Genomic DNA, 21,649 nt, shown 5'->3' with positions numbered 1-21,649 from the left:
TCTATGATTCTATGATTCTATATGCCTTAAAATAAGAGAAACTGTGAATTGGGAACAGTTGCTGTGCAATTATTATTTAATCCCAACAAAAAGATGGAAAATTTACAGCCTGATTGATAGTTCAGTACAAATACGCGTTGATCCACCAAGATACATACATACAAAACACAATGCAAGACATGGGTACAAAGAGGTATGAGTTGGAGTACCTAGTTTTGAACTCAGATCACCAACGTAATTTATATTGCAGCTTCAAATGTTGTGTTTTTGCTGAAGTAAATGAAAATGGGCATTCCATGTAATCCAGAAAAAAGTAACTTTAAGAATTATTAATGTAAGGGAAAAAAGGTACCAAATTAATGATGTGTTGGATTCTAATTCATAACAATACTATCTGAATATGAGTTTTAATTGATACCAGTTCTAAATGAATCGATACAAGCTTTGTTGTCAATGCTCAATGTGCATTAGTAGTTTTATTTTTGTCCACATGTATGTCTTGGAGCAATGTTGCTTAATGGCATCAAGATAATGTTGATGCTTGTTATGAATAGCCTGCATTTGTTATTCACTAGCAAAACATGCTAATCACATACTCAAAAGGTGAAGTAATCATTCATTACACTTTTATATTTTCATTGAATTGAATACTTTTGTGAGTGACAGTGCTGAATGTACTTTCCAGTTTCAAAACAGATAAATCTAAGCTCCCAAAGTTTTGTAATTAGGTTCTGCAGAAGGGTAGTTGAGTTACTTGACAGTCCAGCTGTCATCATCTTTTTACATGAAGTTGAAAGGCAGCTGCACATCATTTTCATATTACTGCTCTAGTGTGACTGGTTACTTAAATTACCACAGAGAGATTGTTCGATTGACAGTGGTGAGGGGAGTAATCCATCAAATAATGTGAGGATGTGGTCTATGCACAGAATGTTTGGGAACACTAATGATTACTCGCTAGCCAGTTCATTACAACTCCCTAGGCACTGAATATGAACTCATCATGCCAAGTTACTGGACTGTGCTTGAGATTCCAGACATAACTGGCTGGGTTTGAAAGACTCTGAAGTCACATTTAAAAATGACAAGTAACTAATCAACGAGAAAAGAAAAAGAATGTTTTGTTCAAGGGTACACATCTAGTTATGGTACAATAGTCTAGATTATGATAGTCATGTTGAGCCTTATCTCACCATTGCTCTAGCTCTGATTGCTATAGCTGTTTGTTGGGAAAGTGGTGGTGGCCAGAGTAAGGGTTTGAGAATTGGACATACCATGATGCTTGGAAAGAATCCAAACAGTTCTTGCTTGGTTTTGAATGTGGCTGTTGTTGGCAGGCTTAATCTTTTGTTTTTAAACTTTTTGTGCTAGCAGGTCATTGTTGTGAATGCATGACTGTCCTAACTCTTGCTTTGTTTTGTCTTAGTCACATTGATCAAACAACAACATGGCAAGATCCTAGGAAGGCCATGCTTTCCCAGATGAATGTTACAGCTCCCACCAGTCCTTCCGTGCAGCAGAACATCATGAACTCGGCATCAGGTAAGCAAAATTTGTATTTATCAAAAAGATCATACAAATAAAGATACCAGTAGCTATTTTAATTGGAGGGAGGGAGTCTAAATCTCACAATTGTCCTTCTAGTTATCCTGGTTTTAAACTTTAAATTTGTTGATGCTTGATGCATCAAGGAAGAGGCTGATACTTGAGGTAAGAGAATTTGTGTAATATTTATGATGTCAGCAGAAAGTATCCTGTAGTTCTTTGGTTTGTGGTTTTATTTTTTCAAATGGATGATTCAAACATGGAAAGAAGCAGAATTTTTGTCTAATTTCTTGTGACTGAAAATGCTGTTAAATTGATGAAGAGCAGAATTTCCATTGAATTAGTGTCAATTTGCATTGAAGCTGTTGTGCTTCTGCAGTGTTCTTCTGCCTCCCCTTGCTCACTTTCTAGACTTGGTAAACTCCCATTCATTTACATTTCCTACATTTGTTGTGAACATCTCGTGTTTTCTGTCTTCCCTAAATGAGTAGAGCAAACTCTTGGAAAACTTTGTTTAGAAGCAGAGACGTTTTGGTTTTCTTCTTGCTTTCCTATCATTTCCAAAATCCTGTATCATGATGATTATTCCTCTAGCTGAGGAAGTCTGATATCTTTTCCTGGAATATAGAATTGTTTTTCGTCTAGTTTGCGGGGGTTGTCACTAGGCAGCAGTAAAGTGTGCTTGTTCTTGCTATAGAATCTGGTGTACGTTTTCAGAGCGCTCTTGTCCTCATGGTGCAAAGAGCAAGCAGATAAATTTGGTGCCATGCTAGTTTGACTGCTGCGCTCTTCCCTATGCATTGTCACCTTCTGTCTGTCGCTGAGGTTCATGTTTCATTTCTTTTCTCACAGCTTGATTGTATTTTGTGTATGTCTGCTGTTCCTGTATTTCACAAAGTTTATTCTCTGGTCTGCTTTTTGTTCTCCATTTAGACAGCTTTGTTTCATGCTGCAATTCATATGCTGCAGACAATACCAAAAGATTAACAGGCATGACCAACGTGTGCTGTTCATGACTGAGTATTGCAGGGGAAGCTAATCAAACTTTTTGCTGGCTAGGCCAGGAGGTTGGATTATCCTGAAACAAATGACAGTCCTGTTCAACTTCAGGAAGTCATGATTCAGAGCAATTAAGGTCTCAGACTCTGATGTGAAAATATAATATCTGTGATTATTTTTTCTGTAAATATATCCCAGGAAATCTGCAGCAATAGAGATGACATGCTTTTGCAGGGACACTTCTGAAGAACAGGGAATAGGAGAAAGGAAACAATTCCCTTGGTCTGTCTTGCCTTTTGGTCTATCTGATTTGTGCTAAAATTAGATGCTTGCTGTTTGAATATTGACATAAGTTCTGTGTTTTAAGATAACTCCTCAAACCTTCGGTTGTACCAAGAATTTAAGGGAAAAAATAGTGAAGTAGGATTCATGTTATGTACTTAGAAAGAAATGAAGGGTCCTTAGCAAAAAAACCAAACTGGTTACTTATAAGCGGTAAAAATCTAAAGGAGAATCTAGCAATCAGTACACAAGGACTATTTTAAAAAGAAAACTAAGAATTTACATCCAATTGACTGATGTAAGTGTGTGAGCAAGTGATCCTGCATAGATCTTACTGCTCATGCAATAAAGAAGAGTTGAGACGTTTAAGTGAGTTGTTTTGTGACTTGAGAAAAAACTTATTTGAATACAAATTCATTGAACATTTATGTTTAACTTCACAGATGATATTGTATTGAATATGAACTGAAAATCTTGTGAAGTTTTTTCCCCAATGCTCTGAATTTGATAAAGTGCATGAAGAAATCAGAACTTCTGTGTATATTATGTGTTTACGTGGCATTGCTTTTTTTAAGCTTAAATCAGTTGAGGTAGTATGACTTGGAACTGGCTCTTTGGGTGCACCTGCTTACTCTTGACTTACTTGCATTTAACAAAAGTCTGTTTTGAATTAAATAATATTGAATCTGCATTTATTGTATATGATTCTGTTTCTGATACCTGATTTGGCAAATCTTTATGTACTAACTTTAAATTATGACTCTGTGTGTTTTTACTAAAGTTTCTTATATCTGGTTCTGTTACTTTTTACTGCTGAATTCATGGTAACTTATGCTTCCTTGGTGGCCTCATAAAGAATGAGAGAAATGGAAAAATCAAGTAACTATGTACCACCTCAGCACAGGGAACTTAAATCTGAGCGCTAATGTCATAAATATAGGACTACTTAATGTTCTAATTTGGGTATTCATCCTCAAGAACTGGGAAATAAAGTTGAGACCTTTAAGACAGAAGTTTCCTGTTATGAAATATTTCTGGCAATGAAACACGCCCTTGTGCTTTGAGAGCCTTTCATGAAAGATATTGGGAAAAACCAAGGGTAAGTATTGTGACAGCTGGAGGTCACTGACTTGCAAAAAAATGTTCGAAATGCCACAAGACAGAATGTTTTCCTTTCTGTATGGTTCATCCTTGTATAGCACTCAGTAATTGTAGCCCTTAATCAGAAGTTACTGTCCAAGTTTTAGTGTATTTAATTACAGACTGCCGTAGGAGCTTGTGAATAAAGTTGCTGTGGTAAAACATAAGAGAGAAGATTTTTAGGAGCTGTCTTGAAAGCCATTGGAAGCTTCCATCAGCTAGAATTAAGAACAGGAAAACAAACTGAAGAGGGAGAGAGAGAACAGAAAGCTGCTGTCTGCGTATTGAAGATAAACCTGTTGTCTTTTCTGGATAAGTAGGATAAGTAGAGCTCAGGGGAAATGGGAAGAAAGCAAAACTAGAAGGTGTGGTAAGGGTGGAGGCAAGTCAAAAGAGTGTTTAAAATCAAAACTGGCATAGGGAAGATGTAGTTTAGCATGAGGTTGAAATTTTTAGGTTGTTTTTCTTAAGAAAAGCTGCCTTTTTCTTGAGGCAGCTAAGACTGGATGAGAATCCAGATACCTTGCTGCAAGTTATGTTTCTTTAAGAAAATTAATAAGCTGAACCCGCTTCATCTGTTCCCAGCATGATTTTGTGAATGAACTATTTTATAAGTGTTAGTAAGCATACATCATTTACAGGAGGACATCAGTATGTGAAAAGTAAGAAATTTTTTTCCCGCTTGTTTTGGTTATTTGATTTTTTTTTTTGTCTCAGTCTTGCTGAACTTAGCTTGCTACAAACTAAAATGGTTTGGACCGTATGTATGCACAGAAACACAGTGCTCTTCTAGATGGCAGTTGTTGGTTAATCTTCTGTGAAATAGGATTGTATCTTCACATCAATAAGATGAAAGAAAAGAAGCCTGTTACTTCTAAATATGCAACATGTATGTAAAAAGGAGTCTTGTCTCTTGTGATTTTTTGCGTGTGTGTTTCTAACCATTTTTTCCCTAAAGGTATTACAGGAAAAATTATGTTCTTCTGTCTTAATTAAAAAAAAAAAAAAAAAGTAATAATGGTACGTTGTTCTTCTGAGGAACGCGTCCTATACATTTCTCACTGAGGTAAAATTATAAATTTGAAAGTAAGCAATGCCTGTTTCTTATACAATTACTGTTGATATAACAGAGATGGGAACAGTAATTGTATTTATATACTTCCATTCTTCAGATACTTTTACTTCCTGAATCATGCTTGACAGCACTGCTTACTTTAGCCTCTTCTGCTTGCTCATAGACATTAGATAATTAAGCTTTGGAGCAGATTACTCTCTGTGTCTTCTTTTGTCTTCCCTCTTACATTGCACTGTTGAATTGGGCTTCCCGGTGAAAGTTTGTAGACCTAGTGTAATTCCGTTGCCTCTTCGGGGAAGGCTGTAGTGCCATGTTAAAGGTTGGTAGGAAAATGGACACTCGAATTCATAACTCTTGAGGTTTTTTTCCCCCTTGGTGAGCGGAAGGTAAGGAGGAATATGCCAATAACTAAAACAAGTTCTAGCTCTTCTCTTAGATTCTTGCTCACTTCAGCTGCAGATTTCTCTTCTATGTAACCAGCCATACTACAAATTCTGCTTTGTGTACAGTCAACACTACATATGATCTGTTGTGAAACTTGAGTTTCTAAGTATCTGCATGACAGTAATGTTCATTTCTTTCTCCATCTGCAAATAATGGCCCTTTTTTAATAGTGTGTTTTGGTAAGTTTTACTGATTCAACAGAATAAAGGTGGACATTAGGTAAGCTTTGTAGACTTTGATATAATTTTAAAAAGCTTTGGAATCGCAGTGACAGTGATTGAAGGGAAAAATTTGAGCTTTCACAGAGAAAGATTAGGAAGGTTCTTAGAGATCAGTGTTTATATTAGGTGATTCTGTTGAACACAGGTGTTCCAGTTCCTGGGTTGTCCATGCATATTCTTTTAATATCTAGATCCAGATGCCCTCTAATATGCATTAACCTTGTGATAAAATACAGCTTTATTTACATTTAGTTTACAATTATGTATCAAACTGTAGGGACTGCAAGATTTACTTTATATCCCAGCATAGTTTGAATCTATACTACATTTTTGCTTTTGTTACTCTTTCTGTTGCTTTCTATCTGCCAACAGTGAGCTCTGCTTTGCGTTCAAGACTCTGTTTCATGGCAAAAATGGTATATTGAGAAAGTAAAAACTCACAAAAAATGGAGACATGCACCAGAGACATGCACACAGACTTTTAAAATTACATGTATTTATGTTAAGTTACAGCATTATATAAATATTTAGTTACATAGGTATGCCGTATCAGTATTTTTGTAAAGATGGCTTACATTTGGAAATTGGAATCTAATTTTTGGATAACCTTGTCTTTAAAAGTACCACAGTAAATGGTGGGTTCCCTAGAAGGGTTGTCTCTCCCTGTGCAAATAATTTCGTAGAATTGTAAGCTTATGGTTGTGATCGTATTCAGTTGACCTAGGAGGCATCAAGCAGAACTGGTAAGAGACCATGCCACAGGGATATTGTTGGTGCTAAACGTTCACAAAGGTTCAGGGGGAGACTGGAAAAGTACTTGAAAGAGAGATCCTTTGGCACCTAGTAAGTAGACAGAATCTGACTCAAGAAATCACATGAGGTAGTTGGAGGCCAAGTGACTATTCATAGCCACTATACTTACTGGGTCTATATGTGTATCCAGTGCTTTATTTAAAAGTTTACAGAGTCTGACAGTGACTAAATGGGCTGCTTTCAGCAGTAAGATCTGTCTATCACCCCAGGCTAGGTGCCTGGGCTAAATGGACTTTTAGTTAGACCCAGCATGGCTGGTTTTGTACAACAGGGGCTACATTAGCTATGGAAATTTTAGTGAGAAGGTCTGAAGAGCAGCAATATAGAGCTTATATACCTTAAGTCACTTCAAAACATAAGCTAATGCTGGGAATTCTGTTCCTATTGACCCTTTTGGGGGAAAAGGGACATGTAATTGCACAGGAATTTTCCTGGATGCTCTGAGTGAATGTGTCTGCTATTCTTCACCATGGTTTTCCATTTTTCCTCTGTTACTTGCCTCTAATATAGAGTTTGTCAGACAGCCAGTTACAAAATCAGACTTGACAGTCTTTTGGTTTTACAAGTGCTCACAAAACCAAATAAGAATTACAGAAAGCAGTACTAATCAATTTTTGAACTGCCATTTCAACATGTAGGGATGACAGCAGAAACACGAGAGCAGTTTACTGGCCAAGGAAGAAAGCAACATCATGATTAATGCCAAAAGTTTCTAGAGAGAAAAGTTCTGTTCCTGCAGCACCTAGCAAGGAAGACGTGCTACTATGACAGCCAGGTGACCAAACAGACCTTTCCTGTCCTGTCCACAGCTGTGCATTTTATTTAGAAAGAGAACCTTGCCCAGGTTTGTCTCTAGTAAGCTAGTACTCATCAGATCACTGAATCTAATAAGCAGTATTCTTTCACCAGGTAGGTGGACTGATCAACTCCTGGCATCCTGCTTCAAAGGCATTTTGTTCTTATTTGCTACAAAGGAACATGCTGGACCAGTATACACTTGCAGGACTGACACCCCAAAGCTAGTTTTGTTTTTCCTAGAGCCAGTTGGGTTTTTTGGCTTTGTAGTTCAAAAGATAATTTCTTGCTGAGTTTCATCTCTGAGAGATGTGTGGCTTAGAAGGACTCTGAGGAGAATGGTAGTGAGAAGGTCTGCTCACAAGGTTAGGGTGTTGGCTTAGCAGTCAAGGAACATTTTTGGTTCTTCATTGGCTTCTACACTTGGATGATGTGGGGCATGTCACTGTGCTCCTGTGCCCCAGTTTTATGAAATAGCATCTCACTGATCACCCGGCTGGACTTTGGGTATGGTAACAAAGTGCAGGGTTCTTTGCACTTGAGCTTTCAATTCTGCATCGAAGTCCTGTTATACTGTGAATATGTTAGGATTTATGAGTGGTTTGCAGTGTTGTCATTCTTTCTTGCCTGTTCTGTTCACTAGCCCCTGATAAAAGCTGAGGTACTCGTATGCAGCATTAAAAGCTTGTGAGCGTTAAGGATGGGAAGGAAATGTCCAATGGTTAGATCACTGTTTTTCCTCATTCAAAAACCTTTAGCTCTAATGGTGGAGTAGTGAGGTTGCTAAAGAAAGGCAGAGTTTTCTGAGCCAAAATGAAAGAGTTTAAATTAGAAATGTAGTTTGCAGGGGATCTTCAAAGACCACAGTAAGAAATTCTTGTCCTGGTTATGACTTGGGATATTATTGGAATGCAATCGAATTATTATTTTACTCTTTTTGACATTTCTTGAAGAACATCTTTTGAGATTAAGCAAACAAATCTATCCTTCCCTTCCCTCCCCCCGCCCTCCCGCTTTAGTGGAGCATGACTTCAGGACAAAGTGACAGACAAAGAGCTAATGTACCTTGAACTAGAATAAGTAGGTACTTCAGGCATTTACCAGATACAGACACATATTTTTGTGTGTATGTCTGAATCTCATGTGTGAAATTATGATTGTGCATACTTAATGTATCTTACATTATACAGAATGGTCTGTTACTCCCAAGTCTAACAGCCAGATGGCTTTTGCTAGTTATCGCTATATTACACTGAAGGAGAGGTTAAAATCTGATGGCTTCTGGCAGCAGTCTTGTTCTAATTTCTTTTACATTCTTAACATTTGTAATGGATCTTTTGCTATATCATCTTAGGATTGTACTTAAATCTAAAGTAATATAGGCAAGATCTTCCTGTATCTAATTTAGATATTTTTTGAAAGTCCATATCTATGTGAGTATAAGAATTCAAAAGCATATATTTGTAAAGTACCTGCCAGATAAGATGAGATGAATGTAACTTTAAGAATAGTTTTCAGTCTAAGCAAAATACAGAGGAATGTACACGATCATACAGAGATGGGAATGAGTGGTTTATGAACTGTATAGCGATAAAAGGTGATTTTCTCGAAAGCTGCAATTTGGAACATAAGGGAAACACACCTCAAGACTCTGTGTTCAGACATTAGCTCTGGACTCCAGAACACCACCACCTACCTCCCTTTCACCATTTCCTAAATGTAGGTTTCCCTGCCTTCTTGCTCGTAGAGGCGTAGCACTGCTATTCGTAGCACTGTGTCTCTATGTCTGCTCCTGGTGTCTTCTTACCTTTACTTTTTCATTGCTTGTTTGCTTCCTGTTCTTCAGGTTTGTGTTTTTGCTTGCTTAAGCCTTTAACGCTTTCACAGAAGGTTATGGTGTGAGGTAAAGGGAAAACGAGTTTTGTCACTTTTTTTAATTGTGAAAGATAGAGGAATATTTCAGGATGTCATCGGTGTTACCTTGTTGCTGCTGCTGGGCATTAATCACTAGATGAACTTTCCCATGAAAGGTAGAATATCTCTTTGCTTATTCTTTTTCCTGGTGCTCATGCTGGTTTCATTCTGGCAGGCTTGACTTATTGCTGGTTTTGTACTATAGTGCTATAGCAAAAGGAAGTGTCAAAAGCATATGATAGGATGCAAACAAGTTATAAAATTAAACTCCAAATCCTAAATCAAAATGATAGAAGTGCTTTCTGTTCTTTGATTTTCCACCCGCCACTTCTTTGCCCTTAACCCTAGAAATGTTAGACATGAGCTTGAAACTCTTCTGTTTCATGTACTGTTATATATGTAAAATGTTGGAATTTTTTTTAGATCAATTTCAGCTGGAGCAAACAAGAGCCCGCCATCAACTCCTTCCTTCTATATTGCAGGCCCACTCCCCGATGGATGGGAACAAGCTATGACCCAGGATGGAGAAATTTACTACATAAACCATAAGAACAAGACCACATCTTGGCTAGACCCAAGGCTTGACCCACGCTTTGGTAAAAGTTCATCTCACTTCAGAATTTTTGATTCGCTTCAGTTCACTCAGCTTTAATTTTGCAGGCATATTTTGAAAACTTTTTACAGTACGATTAAAACATATTTTCATTTGAATTATAGAGACCTTATTTAAATAATTATTTAAAAAAAAAAAGATAAAAAGGATTAGCATATATCTTGTAAGAGTGTATGTCACCAAAGTTTCTAATGCTAGTTATTGGGATTTTGTTGTATGATCCATACAGTTCCCAAAATTGGTGGCATTCAGAAATTGCTTACCCTAGAGACAGTTTCAGCCAAGCTCGCTCTTCCCTTTAAAATTGCAAAACTTTACCACAGAAGAATCTTTTAATTCCCAAACAAATATATACTTTCCTTTGCTCTATCCTAACGAGGGCATTGTCAAATAACAATTTATGCTGTTAAAATACACTTGAGACATATACCAGCTTATAATTCCAGCTTGTCACAGTGATGATCATGACAAAACTTTGTTTTAAACAATATGGAGAGAAATTATTAGTTTTGTTGTTTCTATTTTAATAATCTTTTTGTGGACTAAAGACTAATATTGGAAATAGAAATAGTAAATTAGGGTTCACAAGGTGTAGATGTAAAAATTTAACAAAACAGAACTGTTTTTTTACATTTTTTGTAATGTTTTTAATCTATATAGAAAGCAGAGCTGCAAACATTTAAATAAAATATTGGCACTGATGACTATGACTAGCAATAGCATATAATATTAAGAGGCTCTGAACTGGTTTGTTAGATTGTCCCAAGTGATTGTTCTGATGTATTTAAGGTGGTATTACCACTGTAGTTTTTGTATAAAGCCATGACCTGTGTGTGTAAGCTTTATTAGCTGTATTAATTTACCCTTGATTTGTTTTCCCAGTAACTTACTATTTTCAACTCCTTTGGATTTTAGTTATTTTTCCAGAGCCATGGAAAAAACAGTAGGGGTAAAAAAAAAAAAAAAAAGAGATCATTGTGGTTTTCAGGCTTTAGTTTTGGACTCAGTGCAACTAAATGAAAACAGTGTGCAGATCACTGAGTAGGTCAGGCTGAGGGGATACAAAGCCTTTGAAGCTTTACAGGGGTTGACCTAACAACAACTGTGGGCCCCTTTTGGGAGAGGCATTAACTCCATGAATGCCATATAAACACATAGCTGCAAAACTCACAGTCGCTGTTCTGTTTTGTTTTTCCGAAATGGCTGTTAGAAACTTCAGCATTTTTGTATTGTAGGCTTGAGTGCTTACCTTAAACATCCATTTGCTCTTATGGAGAACACCAGGTTGTCACACTTTGTTTATAAACTGCTCACCAGTTTGTAGACAGGTTGAACCACTGTGCAACTTGAGCCCAAAGGTGGGGCGTATGTTGAAGGTTGTCAGCTTTGGCAAATGTCCATGCTGGCTTTAACACCAGCCAGAGTTGCAGACCTGTTTGCGTGTTGCAAGAGGAGTGTGTGGGTAATTTGCAACTTCACAATTACTTAATATGTGAATAAGGCCAAAAAGGAAGCAGTCATTTTGAAAATCAGTGTTGCCTTTTGCAGTTAGAAGAGTCAGGTCAATTATATTTACTTAAGCAATCTTGCAGGGTATGTATTTTTCTTTTTTTTTTATTACTTTATAGTTTCCGATGATGAGCTGGAATTAAAAAGGAGTGTGGAAAAGGCTTTAATTGACAGAGGTCGTGAGTGAGATGAATCTTGTTTCTCAGAACTATTTTGTACTCCTGTAAATAGTATGGTCTAACTGTAAGGGCAGAAACTACTTGTCTTGTGCATACTGAAACTCCATCAAATGTTAAGGCTGTGCAGTTAAACTGAAAGAAGTTAGAAATGTCCAAAAGACTGCATAAGGGTTTCTTGCTGCATAGCTTCCCTTTTTGGGCCCACTGCGTATGTGTATCCCAGACAGGCTTGAGTACATGCCAAGGCTCTTTATTTTGTGGTCGGACTTTTAATCTGTTCCAGACCTTTTCAGTCAAAGAGCTCAAGTGTAACTGAAAGGGGCAGGAAAGGGAAAAAAAAAAAGCATGTGGGCTCTTCTGATCTAGAGTGACGGCAAATAGAGACAAGCTGCTAGCTGCTGTTGAGCTTGAAGGAGTTTTCCTTGAAATCTTAAGTTGTACACATTGTATTGTGGTTTATGTTTTTATCATTTGAGCCAAGAAAATACAAAATCTTATTCCTGTTGCTTTCTCACTTGTGACCTCCTTAAGTCACTCCAGTAAAGAAGAAAAAAATCTGTTTGACAGAGCTAACTTACTGAGCCTTGCATTTATTTATCATGTGGAGATTCTCAACAAATGTGTGCTGTGACCCTAAATAGCATGTGAATGACTCAGAAGTTTACCTTTCTGTGGTTAATATAGGTTGAAAATCCTGTTGGGTGTTTTCCCCCTGAGGATCACGATGCTCTTTTCTATCGCTGTGTTTTAATATAAGGGCTTAGTTTTCACTATTTTTTGACTACTAACACTTTCAGAAGCAATCCTAGGTGAATTCATCTTTGTAATGTTGAAGCTTTTGATTATTACAGTGATACTAATGCTGATTGAAAATGAAGGAGAAATTCATTTCTTCCTTGATACTGCCACTTTCACCAATCTGAAGAACTATTGAAAACAATAAAGCTGTTGAATTGGTATGTGCAAACATACTCTTCTGTTTCAGTATTCAGAAACAGAAGGTTTGAAGAGTCTTTGTCCTTATTGCTTCTGAATTCGCAGCTTCCAGGGAGACAGCCCTTATGGCTCTCTATGTTCCTCATCAGATGGTAGCTTTGCATTCATCTTTATTTTCTCTAGTAGGTGTGCATATACCTTTTTTTTTTTTTTTTTTTTTAAAAATAGTGTGGCTAGAGAAGAGAGAGGAAGGAGGATCAGTTTGAAGAAATTGTTTTAGGCAAACACACCTACTGACTTACCCAATTCCCCTTACAAGTATTGCATTCATGCTTTTAAACAGAAAATAAAAGGATGCAGTTAATATGGATTCTTTCTTGGAGCAGGCTTTTAAGACTAATGCATCAGATAATAGTCCCTGTCAGAATACCTGGCTGTGGAGTAGGCTGGGTCTAAAACCTGAGTGCTCCAAGTTAAAGATAAGAACAAGACTCAGATCTAACATCTTTGAAGTGGGCTTGAGGTCTTCAGCTACACCACTTAAATGACGGTGAAGTCTTGTTGTGGCTCAGATGTTGATCCTCCAAGTCTGCGTATTTGACTTTAGAACAGTTTTGCGTTAGGAGAATTTAACTTTAAAATCTAGGAAAGAACTAAGTGTGAAAGGAGGGTCTTCTCATGCAAAGCACAGGCAATCATAAGAGATGACATGGGATCAAAAGAATGGGGATGGGAGGAGGGGGTCCTTAGGCCTGTGTCAGCAGGATTCTTTGTCTAGTGGAGCATCTGGTACAAACATGCTGTCCTACCTTCTCAGTGCCTTTGCAGGCCTCATAGTAAGGGGCTTCAAATTACCTTTTTTATTTTTTTTTTGAAGGTTATTTCTTTAAGAGAATTGGACTGTCAGGTTGAGCTTGTGTTTTGGACTGTTTTGTCTTTTACTAGCTTCTGCTATTGTCCATTGGTCGTTCTTCACAGATCCTACTGTTTTTCTTAAGCCTTCCAGATAAGTTAATACGTTTTCTTGATAGTCAACGTCTGGGTAGGAAGCAGGTCAGCTATGCATTCTGAGTGGCTGGAGTTGGTGAAGTAGAACAACATCTGCTTTTTCTATAAAATTAAATTTCCTAGAACCAGTTGAAGTTTGGAATCGTTCAACTTTATTGCTACAAGTTTCCAAGAATAGGCTTTTGTATCAAATACCATGAAAGGGATTTTAACTGTTATTTAACTTTGCAGATGATAGGACTTGTTTTTGAAAAGCAACTTAAAAAAATTTGCCTTTTGAGGATACTTAATTTGTTAAATTTGAAGATGGGACAGTGAACTTGAAGTGGGACAATACCGGAAACTGGCAGTTGATTTCTGTGTCTCTATTGGGTTAATGCAAGTCTTGTGTTTAAACAGTAGTACTCCAGTAGAGTAGTCAGAAAAGTCTGTCTTGCAGGAACTGGAGTAAAACAGGATACTCTTTCAGTTTTCTTGTTATTTTATTCCAGACTTCGGTTTTATAGGTTTGTTACTAGTGATGATACCAGTGTTACACATGCCCAGTCTTTTTCCTTCTGTTCTTTCAAATGTTGGAGCTGCCATATGGGGTATGAAGTAAAAGATGTGACCTCAGATTGAAATTGTTGCCATGACTTTATTTTTATCACTCCCACTTAGAGATTATATGCATGTTTTTTGAAGTTCTGTATGAATTTTGGATGAGGGGGAAGGCAAGGCAGGACAATGTTTAATATCACTATGGAAAGTGCCATAGGGGCTCTGTGTCCAGTAGCTGCTTGAACTACACAAGTAGGAAAAGAAATAAAAGCGATAATAACAGTAGGACTATAGAAAATGCACATCAGGATTTTCTGCTTCTTTTTTTTGCAATGTAAGAACATTATACCTTTGAAACAATGAAAAGGGCTTGTTCAGAAATACTGAAGTAAAATGCACTGGTAGATTTCATTGAAACATGTATTTATCATTTCTATTTAAAAAAAAAAGAAAAAAACCCACAAACAGACAAAAAAATCCAATCACACAATAAACCTGAAATACACTTAAAAGCTTAAGCTTTGGAGCATCTGCTAATTTTTAAGTATCGGAAATTAAAAGGAAGTATTCCATAGTGTTGCTTTCTTATCCCTTACCTGTCTAGCAGTTTGTTTAATATGTGTTTCTTCAAATTAGTTAGTAGGAGCCTTGCCAGAGGCAGATTTGTGGACAAGATAGAACTAGAACCCTAGATGGGAAAACTTTTTTTTGGCCTTTGTCTGGTCAAAAAAAACCCCAGACCTTATGTCTGGTCACAGTTTCAGATTTTTTTTAAGTTCCAGATCTGCCTTCCATTTTTGAGAAAAGCAGAGCATGAGCCACATTTGGTTTTGATCTGCAAATTCAGTGGCATATCCTCTTTACATGCTCTCTGAAACAAAGTGGATTTGACTCATCTGAAAGGTCTATTAGTATTAGATTTTTTCATTTCCCTGTCTCTGTTCTTCCAGAAGAACAATTTCAGGAGATCACTTAGGATGGGGAAGAGACTTCTGTATTTTGGTACGTGTGTCAGAGAATGTGTACAGATGGAGCAGCATCAGTTTTCAGTGAACCAGTGACTTGTGTCAAAGTGAGCTCGTTGCGAATCTGCAGAGGCAGATGAAATTTCACTGGTAAGCATCCCTTTGTAATAGGGGATGCTGGCCTTATGGTAGTGACAATAAATTCATCATCATATCAGAAAGTGAAATCTTGTTTTGTTCGAAAGCAGGATGTATTTAGACCTCTTTACTGAACAGAGTTCACTGAAGAAATTGTTAAATCTGTCCGCAAATATTGTGTAAGGATGCAGTTACCTACTTTATGTAGAATATTTGTATACTAATACAAAGGGGGAAAAAAACCCTCACTTTTATTAAGGATTTGTCAGTAGGCTTATGTAAGTTTATACCTGTTTTGTGTTTGGTTTGGTTTGGTTTTGTTTTCAGAATAATTTAATCCTGTTTGAGAAAGGACATTTGTTGGTAATGGTGTCTTTATGCCAGTAAAAATAATGCTTACTTCCAGTGTTGTGCTAGAACAGCTGTGGCAGTGAAAGAAACTGCACTCCTAGTAGGGCCATTTTTTCCACCATATCCTTCTAACACTGCAGTTTGCATGTCTCTGTTAATGAGCATACTAAGTTAAAAATTGAAGGTGCATCGTTTTGAACACATTGTTCATTATCTGTAATCTAAATACACACACACACACAATAATTATATATTCTATACCTAATCATATATAATCTAATATTCAAAGAAGCGTCAGCTTTTTTCCTCCTTGAACTCAATCATGTTGAAACACGATTTCAGTTTCTTATATACAGAAAACAATTTTGCTCTGTTTCTTGACATTACACTGTTGATTTTTTTTTTTTAATTACAGTAGTTTTTACTGGATTTTGTAATTCCTGTTTAATCATTTCTAACGGGCTTATGACAGATTAAAAAAAAGATGCAGATGTGCACATGCATATACACAGGATTTGTTCCCCTCAAATTGAAGGAAACCTGCATTTAAAAAAAAAAGTTTTCATATTATTTCATAAGAAATTATACAGAAGCTTGTGTTTTGGCCTAATTAACCCAGGAAGTATTATGCGGTGATTAAGCAGTGAAACTGTTTGCAGCTAATACCGTTATGTAGATTCTTTGCTGATTAAACTTTGGTCTAAAATGCGGAGTAGCTTTGATTAAATATATTTTGCCAGATATTCAGTGGACAGACACGAGGCCTTGAGCTCAGAGTCCTGCACTTTCTGTAGTCTTCAATGTTTCATACATACACTTTAAACTTAGGTGACGTTAGTTGAGGTTTCTTCTCATATTCTGTCCTATGCATTGTGTCCTACATAGTTCTCCTGTAGTACTAATACTTACACTGTCAGTTCCATTCTGTATGAAGATTTAAAAATAAATGTTTTAAAAATTGTTTAGACTTCCAAAATTAAAATTGATTTCTTTTTAAAGAATGGAAAATGTTTTGTTTTATATGCATGCACTGAGCAGAAGTTTCTTATAGCTGTTTACTTTACTGCTGAATCTCATTTGTATTTGCTTTTCTGACTGGCCAGAATATTTCAGTTCTTCTGAAACTGGCATACATTGAGTGATGAAAGTGCTTTATAAATATGCTGTTGACTTCTATGGGGGGAAAAAAATTAGATCCGTGAACAACTGCAACAGCATTTTACTCCAGTTTAGTTTCCAGTGTAAGTCTGTCTGTGCATGCTATAGAGTCTTAGTGGTGGTCAATCAATCCAGCTGTTGCACCTCTGCATTTTAGGATACAGAAAAACTTTTAAAAACAATGGCAGTTTTATTAAAGAAAACAAAGAACTGTTTAAATTAATTTATATTGTTTTAATCAGCAGGTGCCGTAGTGATAGAAGACCAAAAAGACAAAATTAATCCATTTGACTACAAATAATTGATAATTGCAGAGTAATCAATCTGTAGTTTGGTCATGCTTCTGTAATAGGTAGTATTTTCATTGGATATATCTTGTTTTAACCAAGAGTCCAGCTCAGGAGTGTGTGAATATTTCTTTTTACCTAAGACACTAAAATTTGTTTGTACACTTAAGACAGCAAAATGAGCCTGGAGAACCGTCTGTTTCAGGTTTCCCCCTTACTCTAAGTTCCAGGATTCTCGGATTAATCTGAGACTGAAAACAATGCAATATTTTATTTTGCTAATTTTTAGGTTGTTTTATAACAGCAGCATGATGAAACTGCAACTGGGATCTCCCTAAAGTAATATAGCAACGCATTGTAAAGAATGCAGTCCAGAAACATGACTTGTATCGCGATTAAATAACAAATGCTCGTACCAAGTCTCTCTAAAAAAGCCATTTGGAACAAGTTTTTATTACTTCCGAGACTCATTCTTTCAAATCCTTCTGGTAATTTTTTTTTTTTCTTCACAGCTTTTTTGAATTTAATCAAAGAGGATTTTTGCCTTTGTCACAGTGCTGCAAACTAGCACCAGTCAAAAACCTGGCCATAACCAAAAATGATGCACAAAACTGTCTAGTTTCCAAATGAAGCTGAACGGGACAAGTACTCTTTTTCAGTTCCCTCAATGAAAACACTGATTCTTATTATTAAGAACAGTAAGTTATAGTATCCTCAGATCCTGAGCTTTTTTGTTGTTGTTTGTTCAAATAAATAACATCTTTAAATTTGCAGATTAAAATTAGTTTTAGTTTTGAAGGGTGAAATGATAAATACAAAAGAAAAACCATCAAACATTCAGCTGTGTCTGTTAATCATTAAGGGTGTTCTACAGCAATCTTTGCATGTAATTCTGCATAGGGGAAAGGTACCGTGTTACTGCAAACTGTCAGTGCCCTGGGATGTGTGATTAAATTGGCATAGGATCTTTGGAGAGAATTAGCCTTTTATGTTTGGGTTGTTAACAGTCTGCTGGCCTTTCCTCTCTAGCACCAATGACTGATAATTGTTTCTCTGTCTTGGTTTGTGGTTTTTGTTTTGGTTCATCCCCCCGCTTCCCTGCCATTAAGGATGTAGACAGCAGTCTAAACTTTTGTCAGTTACTGTCAAGTATTACCTGCTACAGTACAGAACAGGCATTTTGCTGTTGAGTTTGGACAGTAGAACATGTAATGCGTAACATTTGAAGACCACTAATTCTCTGTTCTCAGAAGCGTATTGCAGCTATTACAATTGACTGTATCCTGCAGATTGTGAAGCTAAGCCATATTATAGGACGGGAAGATCTTTTTTATTGTCTTAAGTTGCCCGTGTTTTTTAACTTGTCTGCTCCTCCTCCTCCTCCCTCAAATCCCCCTCTTCTAGAAACAAAGAGATGTTTGTTCCTTCTCTGCCTGTGAGGTCTTTGCAGCCTCCGCTGTGTGGGTGCAGAGCCCCTTATTTAAATGCTTTCCATACCCACGGAAGGTAAGGAACAGGATGCATCAGAAAACTGATAAGTCCTAACTCTAATAGACAAATGAAGCTCCTTGCCTTTGAATTCAAAGTACTTAAAAAGAGCTGTGCGTGTCAGGATCATCACAAACCCGTGAGGTGTGGAAAAATTAAAATGTGCTTATCTGAGATCACATTGATAAGCATATTCTTTAGAGTGCAGATTTCTGCAGTCATGTCCTCAGTAAGTAATGGAGAATTGAGAATTTAAAAACAAACAAACAAACCACCAACAAAAAAACTTTAAAACCCTCTGGTTTTTTCCCTGTCACTTGAAACAAGATGCGTTTTGCCTCTTTTCATTAAATATTGTGTTGGAAATGATAGAAAATCACATTCTTCTTTCTGCTTCCCTTGAAGATACACTTGTGTAATCAGCTAAGATGGCTGAAAATCATTTAGTGGTATTACTGTTGGTTTTTTTCCACTGGTTCTTCACTTGGGTATGTTATTAAGTCAGTAAAATTCAGTTAGCAGTATTTTCTTTTAATGTCCAAACTTTTCTTTAATTTCACAGTTAAAAATAGTTCCCTTACATGAAAAACATCTCCATGGTCTGAGGACGTTCTGAGAACGGTTCAAAATCTTGTCCGTTTGAAGTCTTTTGCACTTGCATTCTTGAAATAATAAAATGCTCAAAAAAATCCTTTTAATGGATACCCGAATAAGAATTTAGAAACTAGATTTTTAGGTTTGGTTTCTGAAGAGTTATCAAGACGTATAATTACATTTTCCCTCAATATTTATTGATGAATATTAGATATACACTGAAGTCTCAATATTTTGATATTCCTGTTTTAGATACACTTTTAGTTAGAAACGTTACTTTCAAAAGGGACATTAGAAGGCATTTCAGGGATCTAGGATGATGGAATAAGACGAAAAACATCAGACAAACGTGATTTATTTCTTGCAGTTTTAATTGCAAAGTCAGTAGATGGGAAGAATGGAGCAAACTGTGATCAGGAAGAACAGGAATAATATGAGCAGCTGTCAGAAAGATGCAGGTATTTAAAATATTAAGACTTGGCATGAAACGGAAATTATTTCCAAAGCTGCATATTAGTAGAAAAGAGACCTAGGGAATTAATACTTCTATGGTGCATGCAGGAAAAACAAATTCATAACATGTTGAAGGAACGTTAGTGATATTGCACTTAAGTGGTTAAGTAAGGTTAGAAACTGTTAAATTTTTACGAGGTTATCTGTAACATGACTTGGCTATGAACTGCATGAGGCAGGGACTCCAAAACCATGATTATATAATTGGAGACTAGACCATAAAGGCGGCCTTTTTAACCTAAAGAAAGTTGATATTCTTCAGCTTTGGGTACTTAATTTTTACAAGCTAGGTAATTTGGTTTTAACTTAGATGTGCTTCTTTCAGGTGATTTTAATTTTCTAACCTTTATCCCTCTTTACTTCCTGCTGTAATTGACCTTCCATCTTGTTTAATACCAGGGTTTGAATCCTGGTACTTCTGAAGGGTAGTACAGACTTCTGCTTGAGTTGCAGAATTAGCTAACAGCAGGAGAAGGGCGGTGTTTTCTGTTGTCCCCTACTAACCCCTTCATTGCCTGCTTTCAAGGTGAAAGAGGGTAAGAGATAAAAAGCAAAAGGCGTAGTTTTGGTTCCAGACTTAACAGGATTCTGGGTAGAAAGAGAGAAAGGAGGAGATGTATTCCCCACTCCAGCGGTGTCATGTCCAGCTTGTCTAGAGCTGCTAGGTGGGCTGCCTTTCCTTTGCATTGCTTTCTCTAGCTTCAACTTTGCCCTAATTTGGTAAATGTAGGTAGTCCAATTGCTGTCAGTCTTCCAGCAGGGATGGCCCAGTGGAGGTCCTGGAGCTTGTAATTACAGCTCACTGCTCACATCCTTGCAGGACAGCTGTTGGTGCTGTTGAAACTTCTGCTTAACAGTTTCTGGTGTTTTGAGGCGTATGAAGGTCCTGTCTCTGCTCAGCAAAGGAACAAGCTGTCCTGTCTCTTCCTGTTGCTGGCCCTGGGGACCACAGCTCACATTGCAAAGCTGGTTGATTGGCTCATCCTGGTCACCTTCTTCCTGAAGTTCAGTTTTGATGGTGAAGTGGTGCTGGATGTCTCGTAAGATCAACTGCTTGATTTTAAGCTTTAATCCACAGCAACATCATCTTCCCACTATTTTTTTTCCCCGCTGGGTCAGAATGGGACTTGCAGGTTGGATTTGAACCTCCAGCCCTTTGTATTCACTCTGTTGTTTCTACTTGGTATTGGGATTCAGTTTCTATTCCTACTTCACCTGTTCACTTACCTTTACAGGAAGTTTTATCTTATTTATGATTGTATGTATGAAGGTCTCTCACAAGTAACTACATAAAAGATTATTTCAAATTACTTCAAGCTATTTGACACTTCATTTTATTTTAACTTGACTCGACTCATGAAAATGTGATCCACCTGTCCATTAAACTATTGACTCTGTGCTGGACCTATAGAATAGTTGAAAGGGTAGACTAGAGAGTTGAGTCTGTAACTGGTTTTGACTTTTTTTTCTTTTCTGTCCTCACTCCAGTGAGCATATGGCATTTCTTCTTCGTATGTTACCTCTCAGTGGAAAGATGAGCTGTGGCAAGGGGAAAAGGGGGAGCAACGCCGGGAAGCAACAGCCATTTTTACTGCTATTATGAGATAAATATATTTAGGCTTTCTTGGAAGAGAAGAAAAGCACTATTGTACCTTAAGTTGAACACTCAAAAGACAGTGGAGACTGAAGGACTTTTCAGAGAAAAGATGATACAGATTCTTTATGAGATAATTCTCCTTTCTTATGATAGTTAAAAGTGTTAGTGTTCCAGGAATCCTCTCTATATGATGAAAACATTAATTCAAACTAATAAAACAGATGGTTTTCTTTGCACCAAATCAGCCTGTCATCCTAAAAGAAGCTCACTCCCTTTTTTTCCTTAGTTCCCATAAACCATAATCCTCATTCCCAGAAAAAAAAAAAAAACCCTACCACTCTCCCATCACTGCTTCAGCAAATGCATTCTGCAGCATATTGTGAATGTTAACGGATTCAGGCTGTTCCACACAACAAGATGGAGAGCTAATTCCAAAACTGAAAGCCCCTGAAAATAATGCCCTTGTAATACATTCCGCCTTTCCCAGCCCTCTCTTTCACTATGGGAACTCCAGTGCCTCTGTTGACTTTAACCGTACTGGTCTC

The 21,649-nt window shown here is 37.0% G+C and overlaps 1 protein-coding gene across 2 annotated transcripts in view; it reads left to right on the top strand.

Annotated features, from left to right (window-relative positions):
- Positions 1–1,426: 1,426 nt before the first annotated feature.
- YAP1 (Yes-associated protein 1) overlaps positions 1,427–21,649 on the top strand; it is a 41,486-nt gene continuing 21,263 nt past the window's right edge. The window contains exons 1-2 of one of the 2 annotated variants that reach the window (XM_009587828.1): positions 1,427–1,542; positions 9,711–9,824. In XM_009587828.1, coding sequence (XP_009586123.1) covers positions 1,470–1,542; positions 9,711–9,824 — 187 coding nt within the window. In that variant the 5' untranslated portion in view covers positions 1,427–1,469. The remainder of the gene's footprint in view (positions 1,543–9,710; positions 9,825–21,649) is intronic. The other variant, XM_009587829.1, reaches the window with a different exon arrangement.

This window comes from Fulmarus glacialis, unplaced genomic scaffold (genome assembly GCF_000690835.1).
Source record: "Fulmarus glacialis isolate BGI_N327 unplaced genomic scaffold, ASM69083v1 scaffold6971, whole genome shotgun sequence".
NCBI classification, from domain to species: Eukaryota; Metazoa; Chordata; class Aves; order Procellariiformes; family Procellariidae; genus Fulmarus; species Fulmarus glacialis.
The sequence above is the reverse complement of the archived record's forward strand: the minus strand, read 5'-3'. Positions and strand labels throughout refer to the sequence as shown.